Here is a 14,749-nt window from a genome sequence, read left to right on the forward strand (position 1 = left end):
CTACACTGAACAGTTGGAGTGTATCATGGTGACAGCACCTACACTGAACAGTTGGAGTGTATCATGGTGACAGGGCCTACACTGAACAGTTGGAGTGTATCATGGTGACAGGACCTTGCGCTGAACAGTTGGAGAGTATCTTGGCGACAGGAACTACACTGAACAGTTGGAGAGTATCATGGTGACAGGACCTACACTGAACAGTTGGAGTGTATCATGGTGACAGGACCTACACTGAACAGTTGGAGTGTATCATGGTGACAGCACCTACACTGAACAGTTGGAGTGTATCATGGTGACCGGGCCTACAATGAACAGTTGGAGAGTATCATGGTGACAGGACCTACACTGAACAGTTGGGGTGTATCATGGTGACCGGGCCTACACTGAACAGTTGGAGAGTATCATGGTGACAGGACCTACACTGAACAGTTGGAGAGTATCATGGTGACAGGGCCTATACTGAACAGTTGGAGTGTATCATGGTGACCGGGCCTACAATGAACAGTTGGAGTGTATCATGGTGACAGGACCTACACTGAACAGTTGGAGTGTATCATGGTGACCGGGCCTACACTGAACAGTTGGAGAGTATCATGGTGACAGGACCTACACTGAACAGTTGGAGAGTATCATGGTGACAGGGCCTACACTGAACAGTTGGAGTGTATCATGGTGACCGGGCCTACAATGAACAGTTGGAGTGTATCATGGTGACCGGGCCTACACTGAACAGTTGGAGTGTATCATGGTGACCGGGCCTACAATGAACAGTTGGAGTGCATCATGGTGACAGGACCTACACTGAACAGTTGGAGTGTATCATGGTGACAGCACCTACACTGAACAGTTGGAGTGTATCATGGTGACAGGGCCTACAATGAACACTTGGAGAGTATCATGGTGACAGGACCTACACTGAACAGTTGGGGTGTATCATGGTGACCGGGCCTACAATGAACAGTTGGAGAGTATCATGGTGACAGGACCTACACTGAACAGTTGGAGAGTATCATGGTGACAGGGCCTACACTGAACAGTTGGAGTGTATCATGGTGACCGGGCCTACAATGAACAGTTGGAGTGTATCATGGTGACCGGGCCTACACTGAACAGTTAGAGTGTATCATGGTGACAGGGCCTACACTGACCAGTTGGAGTGTATCATGGTGACAGGGCCTACACTGAACAGTTGGAGTGTATCATGGTGACAGGGCCTACACTGACCAGTTGGAGTGTATCATGGTGACAGGACCTACACTGACCAGTTGGAGTGTATCATGGTGACAGGGCCTACACTGAACAGTTGGAGTGTATCATGGTGACAGGACCTACACTGAACAGTTGGAGAGTATCATGGTGACAGGACCTACACTGAACAGTTGGCGTGTATGATGGTGACAGGACCTACACTGAACAGTTGGAGTGTATCATGGTGACAGGGCCTACACTGAACAGTTGGAGAGTATCATGGTGACAGGACCTACACTGAACAGTTGGCGTGTACCATGGTGACAGGGCCTACACTGAACAGTTGGAGTGTATCATAGTGACAGGACCTACACTGAATAGTTGGAGTGTATCATGGTGACAGGACCTACACTGAACAGTTGGAGTGTATCATGGTGACAGAGCCTACACTGAACAGTTGGAGAGTATCATGGTGACAGGGCCTACACTGAACAGTTGGAGTGTATCATGGTGACAGGACCTACACTGAATAGTTGGAGTGTATCATAGCACCAGTTTCACTTTGAACTTATGACGAACAGACTATTTGAAATGTAAATGTTAAACAAATACATGTCACTGCGTTACTAGGCAACCTAATCATAAATACGTGCTCTGTTTTGTGTGGAATTTATAATAACTGAAACTCGTTCAACACTTAATTAGGTGCACATGTTGTACGAAGTGCTTACTGACGCTTGCTGAATTATTAACCCGTACCATAAACCAAAATTATATGTAGTTGGAAGGGCGACCCCGTATTTCTACCAGAAGCATGTGTAGTGAGGAGGGCGTCCCCGTATTTCTACCAGAAGCATATGTAGTGGGAAGGGCGACCCCGTATTTCTACCAGAAGCATATGTAGTGGGAAAGGCGACCCCGTATTTCTACCAGAAGCATATGTAGTGAGGAGGGCGACCCCGTATTTCTACCAGAAGCATATGTAGTGGGAAAGACGACCCCGTATTTCTACCAGAAGCATATGTAGTGGGATGGGCGAACCCGTATTTCTACCAGAAGCATATGTAGTGGGATGGGCGACCCCGTATTTCTACCAGAAGCATATGTAGTGAGGAGGGCGACCCCGTATTTCTACCAGAAGCATATGTAGTGAGGAGGGCGACCCCGTATTTCTACCAGAAGCATATGTAGTGGGAAGGGCGACCCCGTATTTCTACCAGAAGCATATGTAGTGGGAAGGGCGACCCCGTATTTCTACCAGAAGCATGTGTAGTTTGGAAGGGCGACCCCGTACTTCTACCAGAAGCATATGTAGTGAGGAGGGCGGCCCCGTATTTCTACCAGAAGCATGTGTAGTTGTTAGGGCCATTCTGTGTTTCTACCAGAAGTATATGTAGTGGTAAGGGCGATTCTGTGTTTCTACCAGAAGAAAATGTAGTGGTAAGGGCGATTCTGTGTTTCTACCAGAAGTATATGTAGTGGTAAGGGCGATTCTGTGTTTCTACCAGAACCATGTGTAGTGGGAAGGGCGATTCTGTGTTTCTACCAGAAGTACTGGCATATGTAGTGAGAAAGGTCAATCTGAGTTTCTACCAGAAGTACTGGCATATGTAGTGAGAAGGGCGATTCTGGGTTTCTACCAGAAGTATATGTGTAGTGGTAAGGGCGATTCTGGGTTTCTACCAGAAGTACTGGCATATGTAGCGAGAAGGGCGATTCTGTGTTTCTACCAGAAGTATATGTGTTGAGAAGGGCGATCCTCTGTTTCTACCAGAAGCATATGTAGTGAGAAGGGCAATTCTATATGTCTACCAGAAGTATATGGAGTGAGAAGAGCGATCCTAAACTACAGTTAAGGATAGTGACAAATGGCCTTCCGAAACCTGAAAGTAATAGGCACTGCCGACCAAATTGATACTTGCTTGCCTTTCGCCAAGGCACCCTTTCCAACCAGTGTTCAGGTTAACCGCGGTGACATTCAAAGGCCCTGGTTGTACAAGCATAGTGCAATGTTTATTTCTGGTTAATGTCGCACTCAGCAATATACGGATCAATGCAAGAGAATAACCTGTCTTGATCATCCGCCGTAACAGATCAAATTTGACGTAAAGGGCAAAATAGATGTGACGAGTATATGAATGCACCAATGAAAATCAGTAATGACACCAGGGCCCACTTGCACAAAGCGATCTAAGCGCTAAGATGATCGTAACTCCCATACTTTAACATAGGCTTACAATAGTTGTAGCGCTAAGATCGCTTCGTGCAAGTGGGCCCAGGTGTTCCCGAAAAGCTTATGTTATGAGCCATGAAACCAAGGCTGACCACGGGTCCGTGTGGTTGCCTCCAGGATCAGCATAGGTTTCTGGAGGCCTGTTCTTTATGTAATATCGGAATGACCACAGGGAGAGGACAGAGTAAGAATATACTATGTCCTTGTTTAAAGCCATGTTCATTTCGGAGGAGAATTCACCATATGCGTATACGGGAAGGGCGTGGTGGGTCTGGATCTTGAAGTTGACTGATTTATATAATGAGTGTATGATAGGAAAATATATAGCCGGATATTCTCTCTGATGACAGATATTACGGACACCTGATGTACATTAATACATGACGAAATATCTGCATAGGCGTGCGCCACGCCTACTTGTAGAACAGTCGCGGCTGTTCAACATAGAAAACCACATACAACCATGTTCCGCATACCGTCAAGCATTAAGTAACGGCGACTATGAAATTTTGTGACACTGTATCTGATCCTAAATGTCATGGGCAATAACTGTCAATGAATCAATGTAAAAAATAACGCTAAAAAGTGAGTGAATGTGTGAACGGCGAAGTTGACGACAATCTCAAAGACTAAAGTTTTGTAGATTATATGCTGTTGCTATAGGGCACAAAATAGAGTTACCATGAACTCTTGTGGTATGTATTCGTTCACATTTAAGTGTGTTTGTTTTATTGTAATATAAATATGCACTTAGCTGCTTCTCAGCTATATGACAACACCCTTTAAATAATCGAGTCCGGACCAGACAATACAGTGATATTATCAGCAACAATCTGGACCGTCGGGTGACGCGGACACAGACAGCGAACCGGTGACCACTCCATCCATCTGGTACCTTTTTACGACCAACAAAGTTGTTGGTCACCTATTCTGACCTGGCATCTCCACGGGGCTATCACATACGCGAAATTCACAATCTTTCCATATTTTGTATAATTTTACAAATAGCTAGGGATACTACTTACATATTTATTAATGTTAAGTAAACTTATTTTAAAACGTCTCAAAAGTGGGTAAACGGGTAGTTCACCAAGGTTTCCAATTTGGAAGTAACACCCTAATGTTGTATTTAAGTCATGTTTACTCGATTCGTGAGTCGTGTTTCTCATCATTTGTTGCTACCATTTTAGTTTCGCTCACCTAGGTCACTGAAACAGAGTATACGTGCTTGTAAAACATTGGAGTTTCATAATCTTAAGTCTTATGAAAGCATGAAGAAGTAATTGTGGAGTGAAAATCAATTCATCTCGCATATGTCAAGGACTTGGAATGTCCTAAAACGTGTCTGTGCACGTACATTGTTTTATACGTGTCTTGTATCTATCTTCATGTCTTGACTGAACGTAAAACTGAACTGTCACATATTGATAGGATTGTTTTACAGCTTTTGTGATTAAATGGAAATGATAGCCATTATATAGAAACGGTTGTGATTATATAGAAATGGTTGTGATTATATAGAAAGTGTTGTGATTATATAGAAATGATAGCGATAATATGGAAAAGGTTGTGATTATATAGAAATGGTTAAGATTATACAGAAATTGTTAGAATGATATCAGATTGGTTGTGATAATGATATATTGATGGTTGTGATTAAATAGAAATGGTTGTGATTATATAGAAATGGTTGTGATTATACAGAAATGTTTGTATGAGCTAAAATTGGTTGTGATTATATAGAAACGGTTGTGATTATATTAAACTGGTTGTGGTTAAATAGACATGTTTGTGATCATATAGAACTGGTTGTGGTTAAATAGACATGTTTGTGATCATATAGAACTGGTTGTGGTTATACAGAAATTGTTGTGATTAAATGGAAATGGTTGTGTTTATATAGACACGGTTGTGATTATATAGAAACGGTTGTGATTATATAGAACTGGTTGTGATCATATAGAACTGGTTGTGATTATATAGACATGTTTGTGATCATATAGACATGGTTGTGGTTATACAGAAATTGTTGTGACTAAATGGAAATGGTTGTGATTATATAGAAATAATTGTTATTTCACAGTGATGGTTTGTATGATATAGAATCGGTTGTGATTATATAGAAATATTTGTTAGTTTACAGAGATGGTTTGTATGATATAGAACCGGTTGTGATTATATAGAAAACCTGTGATCATATAGAAATAGTTAACATTTTCCTCTCTCCTATGTAGGAACACCATGGCGATTACCATGCCGATCACGTATCCACAATACACGCATATGAATACAAATTGGTAGTTTGGCTGACTCAGTATATAAAATAAAGTTTACACTGTGTTGTAATGTCGGTGTATATTATCGGTATTTAATGTTACTACGAGATTATTCTGTTTGAGATTTTTTCGTTGGGCAATTCGCTGTGCAGAGGTTCGTCAATAAACGATACCAGGATCCGCTGATCGTGGGGTCGAGTCCCATTTCGCTCTGTGGATTATTATCCCCAGTTTATCAGCACCACACCAGTGGACGCTGGTTGCATAAAAAATGTGCTTTCTTCACATTTAAAATTGGTGCGTCGTGATGTGACTGAAATATTATTAAATGAATAATATTTTATACCTAATTATTTGAGTAAGTGAGTTGGGTTTAACGGCGCTTTTAACAGTATCCCAGTTATATCACGGGTGGCAGCTTAATGTGGGAGGAAAGCCCGAAGTGATGCAGGTTTCAGACGATTACCACTTTGGTGAATCTCACGATCACGGGTATGGTGCTGACAAAGCTAGAAACATAATCTGGGCGAACCGAACCCACAATCAGAGGTTTCTGCCGCGCCCAAGGGACGCAACTCTATTTGCGGCGCATCAGGCGACTGGGCCGTGCGCGAATGCGAAAAATAACATCGGTCCAAAATGTCGCGTTCTGGAATGCTCGGGTTATAATACATTAAAATAGAAAATCTTTTTACAGAAAGGACGTTTTGTTTTGTTTTTTAAATTACCAGAACGCAAGACCATGGTACAGCAAAACGTCGTTTATCAGACCAGCAGAGTTCCGACAAAAATCACTCTGATTACCACATTTCAAGAGAACCGAGCCATTGTCTTTAGGGGATGTAGCTTTGCATATTTATATAGACATCTGCTGGATCTTCGGCCTTCGTTACAAACCCAATTTAGGTTCATATTTGAATTACTTCAGTGGTCCGATTTTCGCCGACAGTCATACAGAGATAGAAGGATCATATTAGTTGAATTTTAAAGTGTACTAAGTAGCCTACGTTTACGGGATTTACCTGACACTAATAGCTTTTTAGTGTTATTCTGATATGACTACAGAACTTGCATTCCAGACATACAATCAATCATAAACTATACCTAGTATATACAACATGGGGATGTCTCTTTGCAGAGGGAATTAACACACACAAAATCAACACTACTCATTTGAAAAAGCTTACTCGTCCATTTTCACCAAACTCATTGTTAACCATAAATTGTATTCAGCATCACTGAACGTGATAGGAATAGTGTCCTTGCCACTATGGTGACCAGCTGCTTGGGTGTGTCAGTCACGACGGCATATAAGGACATACATCCACTGACTGCCACCACTTCACACAGCTGTTGGGAGGCTTTGAATCACACAGTACTGGCACCATGTTTTCACCGCCGACGGTATGTACCTTTTTTCATATTACGTTAGGTATGTTCTTATTCTTCTCATCTGTATGTGGTATGACCGCCGCAAATGACACTGATAAGGGAGCAGACGGGTCTGGAGGTGGTTGTGCGGGACTAGCTGTGATTTGTTTGTTGTTTAACGCCGCACTCAGTAATATTCCGGCTAAATGACGTCGGTATGTAAATATTCGAGTCTAAACCACACAATCCGGTGATACGCAATTGGGATACGATGACATGCATCAACAAAGTCAGCGAGCCTGACCACCGATCCCGTTAGTCATGTCTTAAGACAAACTTGGGTTGCTGAAGACGTATTCTAACCTGGAAGAGGATCTGGAGGTTGTGTGGGACTATCTAGAGTGGAAGAGAAGGGTAAGCGGATGAGGAGGTTGCGTGGAGGGATGGGTAAGCAGATCCTGAAGTTATGTAGGGAAAGAAGGGAAGAAGGTTGTACAGGACTATTATTTAGGATAGAGTTTAATATGACTTTGTGGATTTTGAGGTTAATGTTGTACAGCATGGAATCTGTTGATCAGTAGATATTATCAAGATTACAGAAATTATCAAGTTCCTGGTATCATCACTATTTGATAGTGATTGATAAACAAATGATTATGATATAGTCGGAATCGTACAAACGACTTTGCAACCATCGAGATTTATTATGAATTGTGAAAAGGGTATTGGCGCTTTCATTTCAATCCCATCTTATGTGTAACAATCAACACTAACATGCTGTTGGTTCTCTCGAACTAAATACTTTTGCAGGAAGGATCGGATTTCCTTTTCTGTGAAATACCTCCAAAATATCATTTGTCCTCAGGTTTTAGCCAAAATAATCTTACATTTGATATGAAAAATAAAGTGTCGTGGGTCACCAAAGCACTGTTTGTCTCCTGTTGTGGAATTCTTACAAAATGTGTCTCTTGTGTTCCAGGTCGCTAGTGTAGGGGAGGTTGTGAAAGATGAAGTGGAAAAGGGCGTTGGGGCATTGAAAGAAGAAAAGGATAAACTTTTGGCAGAAGGGAAAGATTTAGAAAAGAAGATGGGGGAAGAGATAGAGGAGGCAAAGGAGGAAGCAAGTGAGTTAAAGGAAGATATAAAAGAAGCTAAGGAAGAAGTGGAAGAAGCGACGGAAGAGGTAAAAGAAGCGGGAGAAGAAATCAAAGAAGAGGCGGCGGTAGAAGAGAAGATAGCAGAGGAAATCAAAGAAGAGGAAGCGGTAGAAGAGAAGATAGCAGAAGAAATCAAAGAAGAGGAGGCGGTAGAAGAGAAGATAGCAGAGGAAATCAAAGAAGAGGAGGCGGTAAAGGAGAAGATAGCAGAAGAAATCAAAGAAGAGGAGGCGGTAGAAGAGAAGATAGCAGAAGAAATCAAAGAAGAGGAGGCGGTAGAAGAGAAGATAGCAGAAGAAATCAAAGAAGAGGAGGCGGTAGAAGAGAAGGTAGCAGAAGAAATCAAAGAAGAGGAGGCGGTAGAAGAGAAGGTAGCAGAGGAAATCAAAGAAGAGGAGGCGGTAGAAGAGAAGGTAGCAGAGGAAATCAGAAAAGAAGAGTAAGAACAACAGAGATCGGCAAAGTGAGTATTTCGTGGTAGCAATAAATCCAGGAGAGTGTTTTAGGAATCTATGTATTGGTGCACGTGGTTGTCCCAAAACCCGAAAGAAGCGATTCAGAATGTGGGTCTTGTTATGTGTATCAACATTCACTGTACTCATTGTGTCAGTTCCTCTATCAGTATCTAAAAAAATAAGCTAGGAAATTTCATTATCAATGAGCAAGTTTTAAGCATTAAATAACATTGATTACAGTGTACTTATCCAGTTGTTGAAGGCATGAATAGGCAGCAGTTTAAAATATGCGGAAAATAATATATGTCTAGATATGACAAAGCTATTTATTGATATGTCAACCAGTATGTTGCTGGTAAGACTCGAAGCATGTACTGGTAACCTCTTGTTGCGGTTGTATAATGTAACCAGGCCGAGTAAAATTCTACTGACAATTATTTGAATTAACTTAATACGTTTCTTATCCATGTAAAGTTTGAGTAAAATTACTAATCGTTAACAAGAGTCAGTACTCTGATTTAACAAATATGAGGAAGTAGAAAATGTGTATTCATTGTTACGGCAAGAAAATCCTGTACAGTGGTGATAGTTTTATCCTGCTTTTCAGCAAGGGATGCTACCACCCAGAAGTACGCCAGCCGCAACTGTGTGTAACAGCCGTCATGCATGTCTCGATGCATGTACGTAATGAGTATACCTGAACTGATGTGCCTTTGACAGCGGAAATGGTCATATGAAAAATAAAGTGCATAAATTGATTTGACGTTTTGATTTTGATTTGCCACCAATATCTTATACTGGTTCACATCACATAAAAGGACTCAACACCAGATGTGTTCTCGTAATACCATGCCCAGTCACGTTATAACACGCTAATAATAGAGTGAAACTCTATGAAAGTAACTGCCCTTTCCAAACCACGTCCCCTTTAATTGGGCTAACCATATAAGGAGAATGGTCCTTGGGTTAGCGGTGTGAGGAGACTGGTCCTGGGGCTAACAGTATGAGGAGACTGGTCCTTGGGTTAACGGTATGAGGAGACTGGTCCTGGGGCTAACAGTATGAGGAGACTGGTCCTTGGGCTAACAGTATGGGAAGACTGGTCCTAGGGATAACGGTATGAGGAGATTGGTCCTTGGGATAAAGGTATGAGGAGACTCGTCCTTGGGCTAACGGTATGAGGAGATTGGTCCTTGGGCTAATGGTATTAGGAGACTGGTCCTTAGGCTAACGGTATGAGGAGATTAGTCCTTGGGCTAACGGTGTGAGGAGATTGGTCCTTGGGCTGACGGTATGAGGAGACAGTCCTGGGGCTAACACTATGAGGAGATTGGTTCTTGGGCTAACGGTATGAGAAGACTGGTCCTGGGGCTAACAGTATGAGGAGACTGGTCCTTGGGGTAACGGTATGATGAGACTGGTCCTTGGGCTAACAGTATGAGGAGACTGGTCCTTGGGATAACGGAATGAGGAGATTGGTCCTTGGGCTAATGGTATGAGGAGATTGGTCCTTGAGATAACGGTATGAGGAGATTGGACCTTGGGCTAACGGTATGAGATTGGTCCTTGGGCTATCGGTATGAGGAGACTGGTCTTGGGGCTAACAATATGAGGAGCTTGGTCCTAGGGCTAACGGTATGAGAAAACTGGGCCTTTAGGCTAACGGTATGAGGAAACTGGTCTTGGGGCTAACGGTATAGGGAAACTGGTGATTGGGCTAACAGTATCAGGGGATTGGTCCTTGGGCTGACAGTATGAGGAGACTGGTCCGATGCCATGGTGACAATATGTAGGTTCCATGGTGAATCAGACACCATGGACAGCATGTGCAAAAAGAATTTGGAAAAACTGCTCCACAGCGATATTTCAAATGAAAAACTAATTTCTTAACAGTGCTCAAATAGAAAAAAAATATTACTGACCTGAGCTATTTTGGAGGTGTGTCAAAGGACACCATGGCCACCTACAAACAGCTAGGTTACACACTGCAACCCCATCCTTATTGTAATCGGTCCTTTGACAGCTATTTATTTGTGGATTGCATGAATGGAAATGTCTGCATCCCAGTTCAATAGTCGGCTCAGAGTCAGTATATCGTGTCTGAGTGGGTTATTCATGTCAAACTGATGCATGGTATCTCAGTGGGCTAGCACTATAAAATTGTCATTATTCCGGACTAGTACAAGCATATACACACACACACACACACACACACACGTGCATCCACGTAACTGTTTAAGCGCAATAATCTTGAACGCAACGTTTAACCCCATTTCAACTCACCAGACAGGGTAACAACAAGTAGTCATCCTTAAACGTCTTTGGGTATGACGCGTCCGGGGATCGAATGCCGGACCTACCGCTCTCTGGGAGGACGATCTACCACTAGACCACGGAGGCAAGTCAGGTGGTGTAGAACAGCTATGAAGATGCAGACCTGGGATTTGCAACATGCGAATATGTTTTGTTGACTGTGACACATTTAATTAGAAAAGGTAGAAACACAGGCCTCAGAAAGTCATCCAAACAAATATTGGTATGTACTATATGAGTAAGTTTTATTTTTAACGTCTCTTTGAACAGTATTTCAGTCATATCATGGTGTAACCCTGAAAAGTGCTGCAGGTCTTACACTTTAGTGAAACCCACAAGAATGAGTATGGTTCTTAAATAACAGCCATCAATATCCCCCGACACAGCATATCTAGTTCTGATTAAAATGCAATGAATATGAGAAAATATATGAATTCAACAAGGAAAGATTGGGAAATGCAAGGTTAAGAAATAGTTGAAAAGCCACAACTAACAAGCTCACAATCAAGTATACACGAAGCCATGTACAAGGCAACTGTGAGATAACCAGTTCCTGTAAGAATGTCTCTCACTGTACGGCAACAAAAGGCCAAAAAGTAGATTGTTTTCACACATCTTTTCAATGACCCTTTCATCACCTAAGCACATGTACACTTTGTCCCCATTGTGGAGTAAGCCTTGAATTATGGCTAACGAGCAAGGGCCATAACTCTGTCAATATTAATTAAAATTAAATATTATTAAACTTAATGACATATCAGTCACTTAATGACCTAATCAAAATGTAATCTATTATGGTTTACGAGAAAACCCAACCCACTGGCGGTACAGTGATAAAAAAGAGCATACAAAGACTCTGTAAAATATAAAATTTTGATGATGCTTTTCGAAATCTATCAACAAAAATGTTTATCCTTGTAAGGACAATATGTGACCTTTCAGCCTTAGTTCCATGACCACATCATCCAGAAATAATGTTGGATTTGCCTGTTCTTGTAAGCGGACACAGTCCAACACGAAGTCTGATGTACACACACTAACATCTCTGCACCCATACAACTCTCAGACGTGAAAATACACCCATATGTGCACGTAAAACTTTCATATTGAAAATTCTTATTTTAAAACCTAATAAAATACCTTCTTTTTTTTTAACTGATAGCAGAAATCTAAATGGTACACATCGTGGACATTAATGACTTGGTAAATGCGAAAAGGCAGCTTGATGACAGAAACGTTGCATATGTTGGTGGTGCTTTTTCATTTTACAGTATGGAAAATAATGTGCTAAAATTCCATACTATTTGATGTACAGACTAAAATGCAACACTGATTGTCAAAATTGAAACACACCCTTTTGCATTGGCAGAGGAGCATTCTCGTTCTTGAAAGTAAGCCCTGGTGTATAAATGCCACAAGGGTTATTGGTGGAAAAGAATTGAACAGAATGTAAATTAGGTTGAAGGCCACAGTATTTCAGATGTAACTGCTGACTGTTGGAAGAAAGCACAATGGATCGCATTTTGTGAATGGTTACCACTTCCGCGAAACTTTGGTTTCATGTAAAGCCTCTGACAGGAATGAATCTGCTTGCCAACAATTCATCAATCGAACCAATGCACAAGGATTAATATCTTATTAAAACCTATGTACAGATATGCATTGTACATGGGTACAATGTGTGAAGCCTATTTCTGTTGTCCCCAGCGTGATATTGCTGAAATATTGCTAAAAGCGGTGTAAAACCATATACATTCACTCACTATTGCCTATGTATGTACAGTATTGCATACCTTTGTATATCTAATTTATGTACAGTATTGCATACCTTGGTATATCCAATGTATGTACAGTATTGCATAGCTTGGTATATCCAATTTATGTACAGTATTGCATACCTTAGTATATCCTATGTATGTACAGAGATGCATACCTTGTCATATCCTATGTATGTAGAGTATTGTATACCTTGGCATATCCAATGTATGTACAGTATTGCATACCTTGGTATATCCAATTTATGTACAGTATTGCATACCTTAGTATATCCTATGTATGTACAGAGATGCATACCATGTCATATCCTATGTATGTAGAGTATTGTATACCTTGGTATATCCTATGTATGTACAGAGATGCATACCTTGGTATATCCAATGTATGTACAGTATTGCATACCTTGTCATTTCCAATGTATGTACAGAGATGTATACCTTGGTATATCCAATGTATATACAGAGATGCATACCTTGTCATTTCCAATGTATGTACAGTTTTGCATACCTTGGTATATCCAATGTATATACAGAGATGCATACCATGGTATATCCTATGTATGTACAAAGATGCATACCTTGTCATATCCAATGTATGTAGAGAGATACATACCATGTCATATCCTATGTATGTACGGTATTGCATACCTTGTCATATCCAATGTATGTACAAAGATGCATACCTTGGTATATCCAATGTATGTAGAGAGATCCATACTTTGGTATGCATACCTTGGTATATGCAATGTATGCACAGAGATACATACCTTGGTATAGTCAATGTATACTAGCCACATAAAGAAACTGTGCACGGAGGAAATATAGATATAAGGGCACACCGTCCATATATGAAAGATAGGTTTGAACACAGCAATTATTGGAGACATTCAAACGCTCATGCACGTGCCATGCGATATGACGTCATTGATGGGGGCCTATGGACGTGCAATGTGTTACTGCACGTGCATCCTGTGCAGCTGTACACAGCATGTGCAACTCAAAATTCGCTGTCACTTTGGAAAGCATGATCTGTGGTCATTCAAAAATTCAAAACATATCACAAGCAAATCATGCCAAGATTGACAGCTGCACAACGTCATAAAGCCATTGGAATGATCCGAGCGGGAATGAGGCAACAACAGGAGGCAACACAATCCCAATGCCATCGTAACACGACATCGGCATTGGTGAGGCGTTATCAGAACACAAATGACGTTGCCAACCACCCACGTTCAGGACGTCCCCGAGTAACGACGCCCCCGAGTAACGACGCCAAGACAGGACAGATGGATTCGAGTTACACATCTCCGACACAGGTTCCAAACGGCAGTAACGACGTCCCAGACAATTCCTGGACTGCGCCGTATCCATCCCAACACTGTCAGGAATCGTTTACGTCAGTACGGGATTCGACCACGATGCCCTGCCATACGTCCCATCGTGACACACCGTCATCGAGTCAACCGTCTAAGATGGTGTCGAAATCATGTTCGCCAACCTCGAATATGGTGGAGAAATGTTGTCTTTACAGATGAATCGAGGTTCAACATTTCCCACAGTGACGGGCGCCAACGTGTCTACCGGCGTTTGGGAGAACGATATGCACGCAACTGTATTGTGGAGAGGAATCGTTTTGGAGGTGGCTCTGTGATGATTTGGGGTGGGATAACAGCACGGCACCGAACCCCTTTGGTGGTTGTTCATGGCAATCTCACCGGTGTTGGCTACAGAGATCAGATTCTGAGGCCTGTGGTCATTCCTTTCCTGCAACGTCATGGCCCGGGATTGACATTTCAACAGGACAACGCTCGTCCTCACACGGCTAGGGTGGCAATGGATTTCCTTCACCATAACAATGTCATGTTACTGCCATGGCCTGCAATTTCTCCAGATCTCTCCCCAATAGAGCATGTGTGGGATGAAATTGAGCACCGTCTGCGTCGTCTTCACATCCTCCAGATAACGTCCGTGACTTGGC

The 14,749-nt window shown here is 41.9% G+C and overlaps 1 protein-coding gene across 1 annotated transcript; it reads left to right on the forward strand.

Moving 5' to 3' along the window:
• The first annotated feature begins 6,991 nt into the window (after window positions 1-6,991).
• Window positions 6,992-9,441, forward strand: LOC124139789 (uncharacterized protein PF3D7_1120000-like). The gene is made up of 3 exons (XM_046507116.2): window positions 6,992-7,104; window positions 8,051-8,691; window positions 9,291-9,441. Exons 1-2 carry the CDS (start codon window positions 7,087-7,089, stop codon window positions 8,669-8,671), a joined length of 639 nt encoding a protein of 212 aa, XP_046363072.1. The 5' UTR covers window positions 6,992-7,086; the 3' UTR covers window positions 8,672-8,691; window positions 9,291-9,441.
• The last annotated feature ends 5,308 nt before the right edge of the window (window positions 9,442-14,749 follow it).

This window comes from Haliotis rufescens, unplaced genomic scaffold (genome assembly GCF_023055435.1).
Source record: "Haliotis rufescens isolate VD_foot unplaced genomic scaffold, xgHalRufe1.0.p SCAF_1, whole genome shotgun sequence".
NCBI lineage: Eukaryota > Metazoa > Mollusca > Gastropoda > Lepetellida > Haliotidae > Haliotis > Haliotis rufescens.